The following is a 20,241-nucleotide window of genomic DNA, read 5'->3' on the forward strand; positions in this document are numbered from 1 at the left end:
AGTTGTTCATTAGTGCCCAAGGCTTTATGAATTTCCAAAGGCAGTTCCTTGTGTGCAATAATATCTTGCATAATCTGAGCAGGAGATTGCAGTGGTATATTGATTTGAATCTGCATTGGAGATCCAGTAGCTGATGCAATTTCCATAGGCAGTGTATCAATTGCAGTTGACTCCCTAGGAATTATGGCTGACCATACCTGCTCCATGTCTGGTAATATTACCATTGCACCTTCAACGTTGGCTACTAGTTCCCTAGTTTTGTTGTTGTCCAAAGCCTTCCTGAATACCTCTGTATTAACCTGTGCTGGAATTGAATTAACTCTTTGATCATCAAGTCTTAGTCTTGTATGTGCCTCTGAACTTACTTCACCTCTCCCTACATGTATAGATTCTGTAGTTTTTCAATTTGAATTAGGTGGGTCCACAAATGTCTGAGATAGTATTTCCTGACATGAGTGGTTGAGGGTCACATTAAGTGTTTCCTTATGCATTCCAAAGCTCCTTTGAACCCAGTAAATGGTATATTCTTTTGTCCCTGAAGCATTTTGCCCAGTATCAGTAGAGATAGAGTTTCAGGTCAGCTCTGCAGCTTTAGGATTGGAATTTGATTTTTCAGCAGTTCTTAGATGTTATATTCCAAAATTTGATGCTTCTGCTATTGTTCTTTGAACTTGTCCCTGCCTTCACTATCAAATTCAGAAGTCACATTATTGACAATTCCAACATCCTCATTTTTTCTATGTGCTTGCCTGATTTGCAGCAGTGGATGGTAGGTTTTCCATGTTGGTGTTACCACCTACCTAAGTAGTCTCATGAACTGTCTGAGGAGCTGTTATTCCAATAAAGTGCCCTGTCTCATTAGGTGGTTCCAGTGCACTCATCTATCCTCCATTACAAGCATCAGCACTATCAGCAGTATTATGAATGGCTTCTGGTACAGTCTTCAGTGGCTTTGATAGAGCATATTGTGATTTGTTCATTACCCCTGAGGGCTGGGAGGGTCTGGATAACTGTGTCTCAAGAGCTTGTTGTTGTGGTTGTTTCTGTTGCTGTTGCTTGTTTTTCTGGTTTATTCCCTTGAAATTCTTCTTTTTTTTTTTAGAATTCCATTGATCGTTGGAATGGTTATCCTTTTTTGGTTATTGCGCAATCACTTTGTGATTTATTCTTCCTTGTTGCTCCTCAATTTTGCATTGTTCCTCAATTTTTTGGTTGGAAGTCTGATCATTTTGTTGTCCCTGTACCATTTGCTCATGTGGTGTTGCAGTTGCTCCCTCTAGCTTGTTTGTAAGGTGATTGTTAGCATTGTGAGTTCTTGTTGTTGTTGCTGCTGCGTTCTTCTTCTCTTGTTCTTCCCTTTTTCTAATAGTGCAATTGTACTCTTCATGACCCAAGTATCTGCAGTGTAAGCAGTAATATGGTAGATCTTCATATACTACTTCCAGCCATTGGCCATCCTCGTTCACATCCTGACTTCATCAAATCCTATCCAAACATGATGAGGCCTTTCCTTAGTCAAATCAACTTGCATCTTGACTTTTTCAACACTTCCCCTTATTTTTTGCATTGAAGCTAAGTCTAGATAGAGTACCTTACCAATAGGTGATAAAAGTACTGACAGTACTTCCCTAAAGTAGAAATGCCATGGAAGTTCTGGAACGACTACCGAAACAGAGATAATAGGATTATCCTCATTTGGATTGAAATTGGGTGTCCAAGCTTATAATTCCATTCTTTGACCTTGGATGAACATGAATGATTTTTTTCAAATAGTAGTGTGATCATACTCATTGTCTAAGTCAATGTAGACTGTTCTTGCATTCAAATAAGCTATTTTAACTCCTCCTCTGAGTTCTGTTTGTGCTATGAAGCTTCTCCTTATTTGTTCCATTCTAGGCATTGTGTTAAGGAATTTGCCCACAATTGTGTATTGGCATATGTTAGCCAATGTGACCATATAATCTGTCCTCATGAAAATAGCAGTTGGTTGGCCCTGTTTGGTAGTGATTCTGGGAGATGTGAACTCTATTGGTGTTATCTCTGAACTTGCCTAGCTCTTAACTTTGTAGCTAGAGATTGAGTGATAGTAGGTGGTGGAGGAGCAGGGTAGTTACTAGTTTTATTTTGCTGGGCAGTCGTAGCTATAAGCTTGGGATGGGAATCTGTTATAATGTGGTGAGGTTGGGTATTTTGGTTAAAAGCTGCTGGTAGTTTATAGGTGTTAAGGTGTTTTAGTTGAGTTAAATTGGCTGATTTCTTTGTGTTTGTGTATGCAGGTGTTGTAGAGATTGCTTGATTTTGTGCTTTGTCTTGAAGGGTAGTTTCTTTTGGCTTTAAGCTAGGTTTGTTGGTGTTCTAGTGCTGGCTTGTAGATAACATTTGGTTATGAGTAGATAGAAGTTTGTCAAAGTTAGTAGATATTTTAGGAAAGGTTGATAGAGGTGTTATTTGACCAAGTTTAGGGTGTGCTTAAGTAGCTCTATTTGCCGTTAAAGACTGGTTTTCGTTGGTCATATGAGCTTCAGAGAAATTACCTGAATTAATTAATATTGTTAAAGAATGGGTTGGATGTAGTTGATCAGTAGGAGTTGGTTTGACAGCTTTGTCTTTGTTATCAGAAGACTGCTCAAATGATCCTTGTCCAATTGAAGGTGCAGGAACATTATAGTCACTTAACATCACAGCATCAGGGGAAACATTTGGTCGCGCATTAAGGTTCTCAACATGCGATTGAAATTGAACATTCCTATGACTTCCACAAACTGGCATTGAATCTTTTCCATCCAATTCAATCACAGCTTGCACATCAATATTAGTAGGGGCAACTTGTGCTGGCAATGTGGTTGCTGCTGTAGGTGTCAATTTTTTGTCAACCTTTTTTCGTGTTTGTTCTATTTAATAGTCATGATGACTAAGCTCAACATGAATTTGTGAAGTACAACCATTCATCTGTTCATTAAAATTGACATCAAAACTGACCTTGGCATTTTGTCGAACATATGGCATATGTGATTCTGCGTATACTGGGTTCTGCCATTTTGTAACGAATTGCTCATCATGGTTGTTGTTTGAGGGGTTGGGATCAATATCCAGATCAATTGTAGCGGATTGGCATTAGTTTTGACTAACTTGGACATCTATAGCTCCATTCGAGACCAGTCGTTGTTTGTCGTCATTGTTCCCCTATTGTGAATCAAAGTTTCCTATTGTGATGTGGTCTGAGACTTTGTGGGTTGATTGTAAATGATGTGTTGAGTAATCCCCCATGGCTTTCAATCAGTCGTTTTGACCCAGTGACGTTGCAGTGTATCTCTGCTATCTCCTAGCAATTTTTTGGTGAGCATCCATTTCCGCCATTGTTGATTTCTTCAGCCGATGGGGAAGAAACGATAGGGGCACCTACCTAGGGTTTGTGCGCAGTGTTGTTACACGTTTGTTGGGTGTGGTCCGGTGGCTTTTCACCACTGGACGAAGGAGACGCTACCATTTTTGTCTGTTTAGTTACTGTTCTTGTTAGTCGCCTATGTAGAGAGCATTTTTTGGTAGCTATGTAGCCAACGGTGAATTATCAACTTAATTATACATTTTATTATTTTTGAAATCGTGAATTTTATTAGATAAAGAAATCAACGCATTAAAATCATGAAAACTTACAATTTAAATAGAATAGATAATAAAAGTATGCAAATGCTAAGCAAAACCACAAACAACTTCTAGAACATCCCAAAACCCGGTGTCACAAGTGCATGAGCGTCTACTAAAGAGTGCAATAATAATACAACATCTATCTGGAATATAAAATAGACAGGATAAAGTAATTAAATAGGATGGAGACTCTTTGGGCTACGGTGCATACCATAGAAAGTAGCTCACCATAAAGTCCCCTCAGCAGTTGCGCCTACGTGCCAAGATGGCCACCAAATGAACTTGACAGATCCTACACATTTAGTGCAGAAGTGTAGCATGAGTATGTAAATCAACGCGTACCTAGTAAATATCTAGCCTAACCCCAGAGAAGTAGTGACGAGCGGTCGACATTGACACTTACTAGAGGTCCAATAAAGCAATATGATAAATCATAAGCAGATATGAAGCACAACAACAATAATGGGGTAAAACTGTAAGTTACAAAATCTTCCAAAAATTTCTTTTAAAGATATAAATTTCTCAGTCTCGTATTCTATCTTGACAGCTCAGATGTATCAAGTGCCAGTATCAAACGGATAAGGAATACCATATAAAATACCAAGCATCAGTGGAAGGATAATCTCGTGAATATTCGGACTGCTAGCGCTATAACGCACGATTATACTGAGGTCATACGGCCCGATCCAGAATAATGTGCACACTGCCGAGAGTCGACCGAAACGAACCATAGATACATCTATTATACTGCCGAGGCGTTCGTCCTGCTCCACGAGAAAGGAAGAAACTTATCAAATTACGAGTCACATGCTTACAATACAAGTATATGAGCATAAAGTGGGTATACCCTTTACCGTTTATCAAATATTTTGCCAACTCAAGGTGATAAGACTCGACCTAATATATATATTCCTAAATCAATTTAAATTATAAATTCACTTAATTAAACTAGTAAAATGAGTTCATTCAAATATTACATAATAAGCTCCTAAGTCTACCCGGACATAAACATGCTTTAGCTACGTACGGACTCTCGTCACCTCGTGCGTACGTAGCACCCACAACTAGTAGCACATAACAATTACATCATCTAGGGGATGTCTCCCCCTCACAAGATTAGACAGGAGACGTACCTCGCTATGAAGTTCTAACTGGCTCCAATGCCTCTCTAACTCTTCAAATCAAAGCCAAACGATCCGAAACTAGTCAAACAAGGTGCAAATCAATCAAAATATACTCCAATGCGTACAATTTACAATTTATAATAATTCTCAACTCCGTTCGAAAAGTCAACAAAGTCAACCCTCAGGCCCACGTGCCCGGGTTTCGAAAATTAATCATTACCCATAACACCACAAATTCAATTATATAATTTATTCCTAATTCCATATCGAATTTCGTGGTAAAAATTCAAAAATACCAATTTCTAGGTTTCTTTCAAAATCTCACAATTTCTACTAATTCCCATGTTTAAATCCTTGTAGAATCAATGTAGTTCGCTAACAATATGCAAAAATTACTTACTTTGACATAGATGATGAAAATCGTCCCTCCATGAGCTCCAAAAATCGCCCAACCAAATGATAAATGGGAGAGAAATGGGCTAAGTCCCGTATTAAATCAATCTGCCCATGCCCGCTCTTCTTCATGATCGTAGGAATACCTTCGCGATCGCAAAGGCCAAATTCAGCTGCCCCAGATTTCCCTCTACGCGAACACGACAAAAGCAACGTAATTGCGAACCTCTGCCTGATCAGCCTACGCGAACGCGAGCCCAGCTCCGCGAACGCGAAGGCCAAACCTTTATGCCTCAGACCAACGCATTCCGCGATCGCGAACCTATCCCTGCGATCGCGAAGAACAGCTTTTCCAGCTCCTAGTCAACTTTACGCAATCACGAGCCTATCTACGCGATCGCGATGAACAACCCAAACACCAGAAACCAGCAATCACAAATAAAGGGAAAATGGTCTGAAACCATCCCGAGGCCCTCAGGACTCTGTGTAATCACACCAACCAGTCCCAAAACATAACACGAACCTGCTCGAGGCCTTAAATCATACCAAACATCATCAAAACTATGAATCGACGATCGAAACTTTTCTTTAAACCTTCAAACTTCGACGAACGCGTCCGATTCATACTTAAACATTCCGGAATGATGCCAAACTTTACGTGCAAGTCATAAATCACGATACGAACCTATTTCAAGGCTCGGAACCCCAAACGGATATTGATAACACCAAAGTCCACCTCAAACCAAACTTAAGAAATTCTAAAACTTTCAAAATGTCAACTTTCCACAATAAGCGTTGAAATATTCCCGGGTGACCCGATACTCAACCGAACATATGCCCAAGTCCGAAATCATCATACGAACCTATTGGAACCTTCAAATCCCAATTCCGAGATGGTTTACTCAAAAGTCAAACCTTAGTCAACTCTTCCAACTTAAAGCTTCCGAAATGAGATATTTCCATCCGAATCAACTTCGAACTTCCTGAAATTCAATTCCGACTACGCGTACAAGTCATAATACATGAAGTGAAGCTACCTAAGGCCTCAAATATCCCAACGATATGCTAGAGCTCAAAACGACCAGTCGGTCGTTACATTTTCCCCCAATTAAACATACGTTCGTCATCGAACGTGCCAAGAACCGTTCCGGAGTTGTCCAAAATTACTATTTAACACCTCGTGCACCTACTTGTGCCACCACAACCCATGTAAGTACATTAGCTCGAGCCAGATTGAAGATCCTCCCTATAACCTTACCTAACAAGCCTTAGAACCAAGTTCTAACATCTGGAATTCTCCATGACACCCGATTCTGAAATACGAACACCGCATCAATCACTACACACTGTACTAAAACATGATCATGCAACTATGCTGAAATCACACCATGCACCACATAAGTCATTTGCCCATAATAACATCCTCCGACCACAATAGCTGCAATTTCACGAATTCGATGCCCGCAATACACCCCATAACACATATAAGCCCTATTCTAACTCTCACAATAACCACCTGCCAAATCAATAAATCATGGAGTCTCTGCACCTAACAAGAACCATTACCTCATTCTGAACTAAATAACGATATTTTCTCTTTAATATACCCTACATAAATCTGATTGCACTGATCTTAGGTCCACTAACCTCGTCTCACCCAGTACAAGCTGCTCGGGCAATAAGCCACCTTAAATACCGTCTAAAATCTCACACAACGCCATCAAAGAGACAACAAGCTACAACTCGAATATGACCCATAGTGAAGAACGAACTCTGGCAAAGAACCATCCAGCCCGCATAACGAATAAAACGGCCAAACCGATGTTATGGATCTATCTCAAAGATGAGAAACAAGGCACACAAAATAAGTATGAAGATATGCAAGAGTTCGTAGTAGATTGGTCTTTAGGAGAACCTCTCTCGATTATCCTCCTAACTAGGTCTAAATAATAATTCAACTAGACTCTTTCGATTACTAAGAAGAATTAATGAATTCAACCAATAAGATAATGCAAAGATATCACAAGTGTCTCTCGATTACATGAGCATGTGAATATAGATGCAATAATTAAAATACCCAAAACGATTCAATGCATAAAAACTAGAGTTAATATCCTCAAACAAATATCAATACACCAAATCTATCAATCCCTAAAGATAACTACTCCATAGATATGGAGTAATTCATCACAAATATAAAGAAAAGCATAAAACGATCCAAACTCTTGTCTTGAGTGAGGATTGAATGATGAATTCCCTGTGCTTTCGCTTCTCCACCTTCTCTCTAGCCTCCTTAGGTCTTAGATGTGTCAAAAGTCCCAAAAATAATGGTTTTCCATGTATTTATACAAAGTAGGGTCGGGCCCAAACGAAAATACTTTTTCCTATGCGAAATAGGACAATTGTTCTGTAAAATTTTCACAGGCGTGCCGCATAGGGCGACGCGCCAGGTGGGGCGGCAGTGGGAAACTTCAGAGAGCTTGCACTTTAACAGGAGCAGGAATTTGCACTAGCGCATCGCACGGTGCGTCGCATTTGTTCAAATTTCTCAGAGTACGAATTTTGCTTCGATTTTGACATCCAGAATAAGGAGTTACAAGTCCTGTTCTGGACAACAACTCCACCACCTTCGGAGTCCGAAAGTCGAACTCCTAGCTTGACTAAGCGGTGAACGTCTTTCACCAGAGTTCTCTTGTTTGCCTCAATCATGAACTATACTTCCCATACTTACCCTTAACCCTAATTGGATTCATTGAATTGAGTGTTTGAAGTATTAAAGTACTACTGTTTCACTTCCAAAAATCTGCCGATTAACTTATCATGTAAAAATAAATTACTTCATTAAAGATTTATTTTTCTCTAGGGACAAAATTGTAACTCAAATTTTAAAGAATATTATTGTAAATTAACTTTGAAAGTAGGAACTTCCTACTTTTAGTATTATATGATGATATAGATAGATATAGATTAGCCATATTTATTTTAGCATGACTTAGTACTTTTAGATTATGTTCATTTTTATTATGGCTTATTAATTAGTAATATTTATTTTATGTAATTTTATTATTTTTTGTATAATGCCATGAATCATCACATTTTGTGTTATTTTCTTGGGAAATATCTAATATAGTTGTATCTTACTAGGGCTAAAGAAATATTTGGAGCACAAATTATATATTTGGTGTTATGAAGACTTTACTTAGGAAAAAATCCCTAGAAAATCAAACCAACCTGACATATGTACACCCGACTCTTTTCATTATGCTTTAGCACAATTGTTGAGAGTTAAACACAACACGTAGTTTGTGTTAGAGAGGACATATTAAATTGGAGAGGCAAGCCAGTAAAGCAGATGTCATCAATGGAGAATATATGACTAAGCTGAAAAACTCAACTTTAGCACTTTTTATCAAAAGAACTACATTAACTTGTCAACAACCCAGGCTTTATGCTTTCCAATCTGTCTTCTTTCTTTACAATTAGAGTGGAGACTTCCAAACCTGTCCGCAACAACTTTACTTATAAGTTATAACTATATTCTTTAACTTGTAAAGGTGTATTGTGGATAAAGCAATCATAATGATTACACCGTCTGTTTCACTTTTGGGCACTTGACAACATTCAAAGCTAGTGTTAGTAATACTACAAATTAATGTGCTTTGTTTCCACACTAATTCCTTCCTTTTCTTTAGAGCACATAATCAAATGGGTTATATATGTAATCACTAAAATTTCAATAAATATTTGGTTTTGAACCTAAATTTCAAAACTCATCAAATTGCAATTTTGAGTACAACTAACTAAGTGACTTTGATCATGTGTAGAGAAGGAAGAGAATTGTTAGCCGGGGAGTGAAAGAATTATACTATGCAACAAAGCAAAGAATCCTGCAATTGCATTTGACAGTTGGCACCAGATGATTCTTGGAAATGCAATTCTTGAATCAATACCACTACTACTTGAGGCATAAAATGGTACGCACCAAAGTCCAAAACCATTATTGCCCACCTGAAACTTAGAGTATGTAGTATTATTTTAGAGTAACAACAGGTTAACCATCCATAAAAGTAGACTTAGTAACCCAGAAAATAAGGCAAGTTACCTTGACAAATTCTTGTGTATACAAGTTAAAATCCTTACATTAGTATGAGGAATAAGCTTTACATAAAAAGAAAATGGTATGAGGTTCTTATCTTTTACCTGGAAACATGGAAACTGGACTACAAGACATTCTCTTCTAACACAGCTCTGGAGCTTGGAACAGATTTCTGGTTTATCATACTGCAACTACATTATCTTCCTAATACAAGAAAAACTCCTTACTATACAACAATTATCTTAACATCAAGACAATTAACCAGAAAAAAAGGATAAAAAAGAAGGAAAGAACGGGACAATGTTGATGAACCTTAATCACAACAAATTGGACATCTTATCAGTCCATTCTCATTACAATCCGGGCAACGTTGGAAGCCATATTCATCGTCATCGTCCTCAACTTCCAATTCGTCATACTCTGCCTCATAGTATATTTTACAACTCCCTGAGCATGTCTCACATGGTACAAACCTAATATCTCCACAAGCCTGACAAACTCTATTTCCAACTCCAATCCCACAACCACCATCCTCTATTCGTTCGCAATTTTCTACTAACTTCTCGAGCTTCCCATCCTCGTTCATTCTCCGTATTACATCAGCCCCACCAATGTATTTCTTACCTAAAAACACCCTTGGTAATCCCCCTCTAGCAAATCCATCTCCCAATAATTCTTTCAACTCCTCCTTGAACCCTGAATGCATTGAAACATCCCTCTCATCAACCTTAACACCAAGTCCCTTTAGAATCACACGGACGTGACAACAATCCTCGTATGTTTTCCTCACCCCTCTTAGGCTCGTGAAGTAAATAACCAATTTTTCCATCTCACGAGACACCAATTTATTACACTCCGTTAGTACTTCTCCGTTTTCTCTCTTCGAGTCCTTTCTTGACTCGGCCTCATTATCCGATCCCTGAAGATTTTCTACGACTAATGGCTTCAAATGAAAAGGGTTAGCTGGTGGAAGCTCTTCAAGTGCTTTTCTAAATGTAGAAATCACTTCAGGATCAAAATCAGACACTATAAATGTATCATTTGAATGCAAACTAGACTCATTATCAGGCATTTTCGGCGATCCTTCGCCATTTTCTTTAAGCTGATGATCATCAAAACAAGATATATTTGTATTATGAGAAACAGGGAAAGAGAAACTATGATCAAGATGAGGTTTAAGAGGAGTAATATCTTCAAGACCTTCCATTAATTCCCAAGCATTAATAGTTTCTGGCTCACCTGGTGGTGTTCTTACTGGTGTCTTAGGAATCACAACATTTGGGATTTTCTCATTGATCATTTGTGACCATGTTCTTGCCTCAATTAACAGCTCGTCTTTACTTCCCTTTGCTACATCGTAGTCGTCGATTTCGAATGCAAACTGATCATCTTTGAGACTTTGACTCAGGTTCATTGAGTCAAGTTTCAATGATCCTAATGTGGAGGAAGTGAGATTGACCAAATGTTGTTCACTCTCATTATGATCTTTCTTATTTGGTATGTACATTGAGTAGCTTCTGCGTACAGGGGAATATGGTGTATGGCAATTTTGACATACTTTTGGCTTTGAAGTTGCACAACCCATTATTGCAAATTTCACCAACAACTAAAGATTGGTACAAGAAAAAAAAGAATGCTACTATATGCCAAATAATGGATTGTGTAGGGGCTCGAAAATAAGAAACTAAATAGAGGAATTAAAAATGACGAGAATTCAGAATACGAGGATAATTGTAATTTGTACCCCCCTTTTAATATTTAAGAAAAGATTATTGACTGGAATTGATGATAGAGAGATTGAAAGCTTCTGTCATGTGCCAAAAGGATACTAAAATCTGCATCAATGGATTGGTTATAAAAGGAAAAACGTTGAGAAAAGGTAACAGCTTTATCATAATTGACGAGACGACAAGAATGTCAACAAGAAGACAATGTCACATATCAATTGATACCTTAAAAACAAAGTGCATCAGAGGATTAAGAAAAACAAACCTCGTATAGGTTAGATTATGAATAAGAAGAAAAGAAAGAGAGAAAAATTGCCAGGGAGAGAGAATTTTGGGAGAAGAAGGAACCTTTCAGCAGTTATTATTTTATTCTTCTTCCTTCCCTGAAAAACAATGTTTCTATCTCTCTAAAGATTATTGGTGGGGTTTTTTTTTGTTTTGGGTACAAAAAGATGGGAAATGGACAAAACCAAAAAAGACCCTGTTAGTGGCCAGGATGAGAATGAGTGGTTAAAAATGAATCAAACCCTTTTCCTGCAGAGGGTTTGATTTTATAATATGAATGAAGAAAGGAGAATGGTGGATATACAAGATGTCAAGAATAAAAAAATGAAAAGAAAGGATTGTGGTGGCTTCTAGGTAAATTCAATTGCCCCATGCCCAAACCTCTTTTTGTGTTAGACGAAGAGAAGTGGAGGGGCTACTTTATTTTTTTGATTTTCCCCTTGGTATTTGATTAACGAGTTCAGAACTTAAATGTGGTTCTTTTTGCTAAGTAGGACAAAAATAAATATAAAAAAAAAAGTGACTTATCTATGTATAGCGCTCTTTAAAAGAGCGTTATACATATAACGTCTTTAAGAACCGTATTTTATATGAAAGTTGATAAGACATTTAAGTATAGCGCGGTATATAAAAGCGCTATAAGTATCGCCCTTCCCTTTCCCCCACGCAGAACCAGAATCCCTCCCTCCATTTTCAAAAATCTTCAGCCCCCCCCCTCTCCCCCGCAAATTTTGTAGATAAAAAATTTAAGTGGACCCCACCCGTCCCATAAAAAGACAAGATTGTTGGTCCCACATCCTAGCCATCCATTCCTATTGTTATGGTTTACTTGTTTCGGACTCAAATATTCAATTCTTTAATTTTCCGAAAAATAAAAATCAAGGTATTCCGATTTAGTTTATGTCGAAACTCGTATAAATAATGCATATTAGGTGTTTTGAATGTGTTCCATGTTACTTTATATTTTTTTGCGTTTAAACGGTTATGTTATTTTTATCCGGACTAAGATATTAGTGTTCTAAAAAAATATGTAAAAATTGAGAAATCATTATTATTTGTTAATAAAAATATTAATAAATTACTTTTACTATTTTATATGTATTTTCGTGAATGTTTTGTGATTAAAATATATTTGTTGATTTTATCTAGTTTAGATTATTTATTAGTTTAAAGACTAGTAATATAGTGCCATTTTAGCTTAGTAAAATGTATAGCCTTTTAGTGTAGTATCCATGTTGTTTAAGTATATCTTACACTGATATATCAAATACAAACTCTGTCCAATATACAAAAATTAATTATTTAATTTACAAACAAACATATAAAATTATGAAACTAACATGTAAAATAATAAAATTGACACACATAAGAATTCAGGATAGCTTGATGCTACTGGGCCTCAAATATCGAGCCTGGAACCCATATGTTAATACTCTGTCCAATTAAATATTGTATAATTATAAAAATTAATTATTTAATTTACAGAACAAACATACAAAATTATGAAACTAACATGTAAAATAATAAAATTGACACATACAAGAATTCAGGATAGCTTGGTGTTACTGGACCTCAAATATCGAGCCTGGAACCCATAGATATATACTCTGTCTAATTAAATATTGTATAATTATAAAAATTAATTATTTAATTTACAGAACAAACATACAAAATTATGAAACTAACATGTAAAATAATAAAATTGACATATAGAAGAATTCAGAATAGCTTGGTGTTACTGGACCTCAAATATTGAGCCTGGAACCCATAGATATATACTCTGTCTAATTAAATATTGTATAACTATAAAAATTAATTATTTAATTTACAGAACAAACATACAATTAATGTTGTTTAATTTACAGTAGGCGACATGGACGTGCCGCTTATGCAACCCGGACCTTTCTGCGATGAGCTATTAGTGTTACACGCGATCATAGGTCCGCCCACGTATGGGAGGGAGAGTTACTGGCCCAGACTCTCCGCGCCAGGAGAGTGGACGACATGTCGGATTTTATAAAGGACAGAGATCTCCATCCCCATGTAGTCCAGCGGCCGCGAGTTACGAGCTTCTACAGAATTTTGGAGATCGGGCGACTGTAGCTCGACTGGCACGGCCCTGATAGAGCAGTGGTGACCGGAGACGCACACATTCCACCTGCCCATTGGCGAGGCCACCATCACGCTGCAGGACGTGGAGGTTTTATATGGGCTGCCCGTTGATGGACTGCCCGTTGCACTGCTTCAGGCCATGAGAGAGAAGACGCGTGGGCAGTATTTGGACATGCTACAGCAGCTCACTGGTTTCAGGCCACAGGATGAGACTGCACTCTCAGGGACCAGTCACATGAATTTGACAGCTATTCGATAGCATTTGGAGATATTACACCCCGACATCACTGGCGAGACAGATGATCTGCATATTCACCGGTATACGAGGTTGCTGCTGCTCCTTATGTTTGGAGGGGTCTTGTTCCCGAACACTTCGGGGAACCTAGTCAGCTTGAGATTTCTTCATCATCTTCAGCAGCTAAATGATTTACCCCAGTACAGCTGGGGTGATGTTGTTCTCGCCTACTTGTACAGGCAGATATGTCGGGCGATCATGGGCACCCAGTATGACGTATGTGAATTTTTTCCACTGCTACAGGTGACAACATACTCGAATACTCTATTCATTATAACATATCTAGTAAAAATTTATCTTAAATCTTACGTCAACGTTGTATGTTAGGTTTGGGCCTGGGAGCGGTTCCTGCAGTTGCAGCCACTTCTACCACCATTACCTCCGGATATACCATCTATGTTTCTACCTCTAGCTAGGAGGTGGGTTCTCCAGCGGGGATACGTACATATCCACGAGGCTCGGCATAATCTCCCCCTTTGCAGGAATTTGTTGGATATGCTGGAGGGCGCATAGGTAAATGTATACCTAAGTTTACTTGGTATAGCTTCACATGTGTTGCGCATACTCACGTTTTCTGTTGTTATTTAATAGTTCATCTGGGCGCCATACAGCGACGACTTGATAGGTGGCATGCCAGATTATTGCTCGGTCGGCTGACTGATTTAGAGCACTTTTGTCCCGCTGATGTGCCTCGATATTGTGGAGCATCATGCCACGGAGCGGGTACTTCGCCAGTTTGCCCATCCGCAGCTTGTACCGAGAGGCCCACATGGGAGCCCACACATTATCAGCGGGATGATCGTTCCAGGGTGGACGACGCATATGTGGCATGGCTAGAGGTGCAGGTCGATACTTGGGACCGGTGAGCTGACCTGATTCAGCCCCCCCCCCCCCACAGAGTTGGACGGATATTATTCATGAGTATATGCCCTGGTACCGCCGTGTTACCCAACTTTTCGTCGGAAATCCCATTCATCGAGCTGGCGGTCGGTACGTTCCATACGCCGGCGGCACGAGGCCGTGGTATGTTTTCTGGTATTATTACTTATATAACTGTAACATAGTGTTCTGTAGTTTATATTTTATATGTTGTGCATGCTATTGGCCTACATATAGTCTACCAGATTGGATTGCAGATGCAGCAGCATGCCGGCAAGGGAGGGGCCGCTTTGCACGATTATGGCCGGTAGGTTGCATAGGTGGCTGCCCGGAAACTACAGCGAGCCCGAGAGGATCAGCGCTTAGGACACGACCTTGCTTATGTGGCGCCAGAGCAGTACCAGTGAGGTAGGGGTGCCCTCACGAGGTAGGGGTGCCCCATGAGGCAGGGCTGCCCCACGGGGTCGTTGTGGGCGGCGAGGAGGTGGTCCCCAGCAAGGGGGCGTTGAGGCCCCTGTTGATGATGTTGATGATGTTGATGATGTTGATGCTGATCTGTCGGGTGACCTTCATGAGCCGGATGAGTATCCCAGCAGCATGCCGTCATACAGCCTTGGGCTGCAGCTCACTCCAGGGACTTCGCAGGTGACCCCGTCAGGTCCATTATTGATCACGAGCACGGACATTACCGGAGAGCATTGGGATGCATACTTCCCAGGCCCATCGACCGCTGCTGAGGATCGGCCGACCCGAGATGTGCATAGTGGGCGCCGGCTGAGTTATGGCTCATCATCGAGGGGTGCTGGGGAGCTTTCACAGGCGCAAGTATGTTTTTATCAGTATTTACTTTAAATTTGTTTTTTTCTTTTCTCATTTATTTTCCATAAATAACTTTATTAATTTTCTTATTAAGGCTTCATCCTCGCCCGTCACGGAGGCCGCTTTGTGCGATGCTGACCTGGCTGCGACGGATGATAATATTCAGGAGCCCGACGAGATCGTGGTAAGATAATTTAAATTGTTGTGACTTAATATATATTTTCCTATACCGAGCTGACTAATTCTTCCGTAGGTTACTACTGGACCGGCGACCCCTTCTACCAATCCTGTCAGCACTACTGATGATCATATTGCAGCGCATCCTGCTATAAAGAGGCGACGTGATGAGGATGATCCCGATAGCGTAGCTGGGCGGGATGGGATGCGCTTCAGGCCAGCGACTGCATTGAAGCACACAGGCTGTGGAACACATTAATTTTCTTTCTTATTTTTGTATTTGATGTAAATATTATTTTATGTAAATAATAGCAATAATTTTTATTATTTTCGTTATATGCACATTATGTATATATTTTCCGGGTTCTTATTTTAATGCTACAACACAAACACAAACACAACAACGTAACATAATTTAAATTCGGCACACACAATGAAAATACATGACATTGAAAGCATAAAGATAAAATACAACACTCAACACATACATCGGTTTGTTTAGTTAACTATTCTCTTCTTCAACCACTCAAATTGATCCAACAACTTATTTTTTTCTTCTTTCACCTCTTTTAGTTTCTCCTTCAACGCCGCAATTTCTCGTTTATACATAACCTCATCACGTTCGTATCTTTTTGTTCAAATCCTGCTTACAGGATTCATCAATCCATACCTCAAAATTGCAAAAAGGTTCGTCGGGAATCCTATAAAACTTGTTCACACACATCCAGTATTGGCGCCCAACTTTACCATCATCCCAACAGTCCGCCATCATACATTTTTTGACGCACTGGAACCTTGGTACATAAAGGCGTTCAAATATTTGTTAAAGCGGAAAAAAAACCCTGCTTTTATGGAGAGTTTTGCTATTGGTTATTGTTAAGCACAGAAAATAACTAGAATGCGCCCGTTATTTATAGGCAAGACAACACACATAAAGTAGTATTTAACCGTGCTATGCTAACACATAACGTAGTATTTAACCGCGCTATGCTTCGCGTGTTAAAGATTCTTTCGGATACAAAATAGCCTTTCCGCAGGCGGGCAGCTTTTCAGTTTGACAAGACAACACACATACATAGTATTTAACCGTGCTATGCTTCGCGTGTTAAAGATTCTTTCGAATACAAAATAGCTTTTTCGCAGGCGGACAGCTTTTCAGTTCGACAAGACAATACACATAACGTAGTATTTAACCGCGCTATATATATTCACATATTTATCAAAAATCTTCCTCCTCTGACAGTGTAGTTTTCTAATAATAATTTTAGCGTGAAATTCGAAGGTCTACTAAACAAATTTCCATTTTTTAATCCAATACTTAATTTACTCAACTGAAAAATGGACCTTTATCAATAAGATTTAACAACAATGGAAACATAATTTTATTTGATACATCTTGCAACATAAACAAGTACATACACTTATTACAACTACATTACAAAACCCAGTTACTACGTGTATCCTTGATAGTTGGGCACATTAGAAGAACTCCCACTAGGAGCTGGATTACCACCGCCACCCAAACCAACCGAAGGACATTTTCGACGGTCATGTCCTGTTTGCGAGCATATACCGCATTTGCGCGCATAAACGGTATCGCTAACATCCATTTGGTTCCGTATACTTGTTCTCTTCTGCACCTGTATTTGACGTAAAAACTCCTTGTTACACACCATTTTAAATGGTTCCGGCAGCCAATAATGCTCAGCACCCACTGGCTGCAACTACCCACTATAGGTGTTTAAGTATGCAGCAATACTATATTATTTATCAACGTAGTTGGTTGGCCCTAAACCAACATGTTGAAAGCACCTGATGGCATGTGAGCATGGCATGTGGTAGATGGACCATTTTCCACAAGATCATAATCTTGTAGATTCATTTATGGTATGTACATTATTCCCCCATTTTTTATGGATAGCGGTGCGAACATTAAAAATATTTCTGTCGTGATCATACTGTAAAATGAATGCCAATGTGCTCGCCGCCTGTATTTCTCAAATCTTTTCATCGGCAGTGGCATAAATTCAACACCTCTTTCCATCAATGACGTTGCAGATGCAGCCCTTTCAACAAACCTCTCCGTCATCTGCTTGAACGACATGTGCACCATGGCAGTGACAGGCAATCCTCTTGCCGACTTCAATAACCCGTTGAAAGACTCTGACACATTTGTAGTCAGAATTCCCCATCTTCTTCCACCATCCGCATGCAAAGTCCACTTGTCAAGCTCATGTCGCATCAACCAATGATAGGCTCTCTCGTCTTCCTGCCTGATAGATTCCATGTGCCTCCAAAATTTATGCTCTTGGTGGTCTGTTGCTGCCATCTACATCAAATCATGTAGATCCTTGTTGGGATGTGTCTTCTGGAAATTGGCCTTCAGGTGCCTCACACAGTAACGGTGGTAGGCATAAGGTTCTTGCCATGCAGGCAAATTCTCTACAGAACTTAAGATACCACTATGCCGATCAGATATTAGACAAATACCGGAATGTTGTTTGACAACGTGCTCTTTCAAATGGTTCAAAAACAGTGACCACATCTCTTGGCTTTCATTGGCACAAATAGCAAAAGCTAGAGGAAATATTTGTCGATTAGCATCTACTGCAACGACGATCAATAACTTGATATCATACTTTCCATCGACATGAGCGTCGTCTATGGATATTACTGGCTGGCATTGCGAAAAACCATCAATTGCTGGTTTAAATGCCCAGAACACTTAATTGAATATATATTCTGGTTTTTCCGGACTCCTCTCAAGCTTCCATTCAACAACCGCCCCAGGGTTAAAGTGTTACAGTGTGGCCATGTACCTGGGTAGATCTGCAAATGACTTATCCCAGTTACCATAAACAATTTCAAACGCACGTTTGCGCCGGAGAAATGCCTTTCTTTTGGTAATGGTATGGCCATATTCCTGGTGGACTGATGTAATGCACTCTTTGATTTTATACCTTATGGACGCTTCAAGGTGTGGAATAAGGACAGGAGAAATCAAGTCAATATCCAAATTGTAGTGATTCCCATTGAATGTGTCCATTTCACATCTGTGGGTGGGAATATATTTACCCACTTTCCACAGACATGTGTTCTTCTTGCTCGCACGCAGCATCCAATGACAACCCGTAAACTATCTGCGGCAAACAACCTTGTATACATCCGGACATGACTCCCATACCGTCATCTCACGACACTCTTTTACACTGTACATTTTTGTCGCCCTGCTTAGGCGCACTTTATCAGGAAAAAGCATACCCTTTGCCAGCACCCTTGGTCTAGAATCATCCCACATTGCTGTCCGAATTTCATCAAAATCCCTTGTGAGAGCATCCACATCCGGTATACTTGGGAAATGATCAAGGTAGGGAATCTTCCTTGAATGAAACGGCACTTGGGACTCGTACATTCTTGGTCTAACGGGGGGTGGAGCATACTCCCTCGTCAAATCATATCCTTCATTCTCTTCCTCATCATCACCATCCTCACGAGGGAAAGGTGTGTCGTCTTCGGAATCATCGGCATTGTTGTCATAATCACTGTTCTCTTCCTCACTCTATGCATCTGCCAGATTCCGATTTAATATGTCGTCTTCGGGCAATTTAGTGAGGACAGGTGATTCAACTTGCTCGTTTTCACTGCACAAACAACAAAATAATAATCTACTCAAATTAATAAATACTTTCCATATAGCTGTATCACTTCACTTACAAGTCATAATGTGTTGACATTCCTTGATGGACATTATCCTGTTGGTGATGACTCCGGGATGAACCACCATGATCCAACACACCAGAACTACGCATATTCCAATTGGGCGTGGGTTCATAACTTGAAAAAGTCATATTTGGCCGGTACCCCCTATGGAATATATGAGTGTTAATATAAATTCAATACAACAAAAATATACATTGTAACACTAAGGAAAATTGAAGTTTACCGCTCGTCTTGTGGATTAGGTAAAGCAGGAGAGAAATTATTTCCTCGCTCCTCATTCGCCCGTGGTGATAAGTTTAAATCAGGCCAAACTCTTTCAGCCGGAACCTGTCCGGCAAAAACTGCTCCAAAATAACCACCCATCAACTGAGGGTTATCCCTACTATGCTCAACCTCATTATTGCGAACGTCTTCGACCTTGACGTACATTTCCAGTATTTTTATCACAAGAAATTCCCGATATTCATCCAGAGTCCTCAAAAAATCCCTCAAAGTTTCATCATTGTCGATGTTAAACTCAGCGTAACAAGCAACCCCTTGTGGAGTGACGGAATACGGATATCTTTCGGTTACTTTAAAGTTCACCGAACGTTTGCTCACACTCATTGTTTTACATAACAACGATACCAATGTATCGTACTCCATTGTAAGTGGCAACTTAACATGACACTGTGGAGATAAACTATAGGTCACAGTGTTATTCGCCACCACAACCTCACTCCCCAATATAATAAAACCCTTACTTTTCGCTCTTCAGACATTATGAAAAAATTCTTGAGAATTTAACAAGAAAAAAAATTTTAACAGGAGTTACAAATATTTTTGAATGGATTTTTGTAATATCCTAACGCCTTTAAATAAGGCAATGCCATATATCTGAATTATTATTATGTCAGTTAAATGCAAGAGACTTATTGGTGGGCCCACATAACAAGTATAGCGCTCTTTAAAAAAATGCTATACATATTA

The 20,241-nt window shown here is 39.3% G+C and overlaps 1 protein-coding gene across 1 annotated transcript; it reads right to left on the reverse strand.

Annotated features, from left to right (window-relative positions):
* Nucleotides 1-8,893: 8,893 nt before the first annotated feature.
* Nucleotides 8,894-11,399, reverse strand: LOC107768226 (uncharacterized protein At3g28850-like). Its single transcript, XM_016587328.2, has 2 exons — nucleotides 9,363-11,399; nucleotides 8,894-9,170 (listed from the first exon to the last, which is right to left on the reverse strand). Exon 1 carries the CDS (start codon nucleotides 10,841-10,843, stop codon nucleotides 9,572-9,574), a length of 1,272 nt encoding a protein of 423 aa, XP_016442814.2. The 5' UTR covers nucleotides 10,844-11,399; the 3' UTR covers nucleotides 8,894-9,170; nucleotides 9,363-9,571.
* Between the last annotated feature and the right edge of the window lie 8,842 nt (nucleotides 11,400-20,241).

Source organism: Nicotiana tabacum, chromosome 14, assembly GCF_000715075.1.
Source record: "Nicotiana tabacum cultivar K326 chromosome 14, ASM71507v2, whole genome shotgun sequence".
Classification (NCBI taxonomy): domain Eukaryota; kingdom Viridiplantae; phylum Streptophyta; class Magnoliopsida; order Solanales; family Solanaceae; genus Nicotiana; species Nicotiana tabacum.

Coding starts and splice junctions, on each gene's coding strand:
- LOC107768226 (XM_016587328.2), bottom strand. CDS start 10,843: ATGGGTTGTGCAACTTCAAAGCCAAAAGTATGTCAAAATTGCCATACA.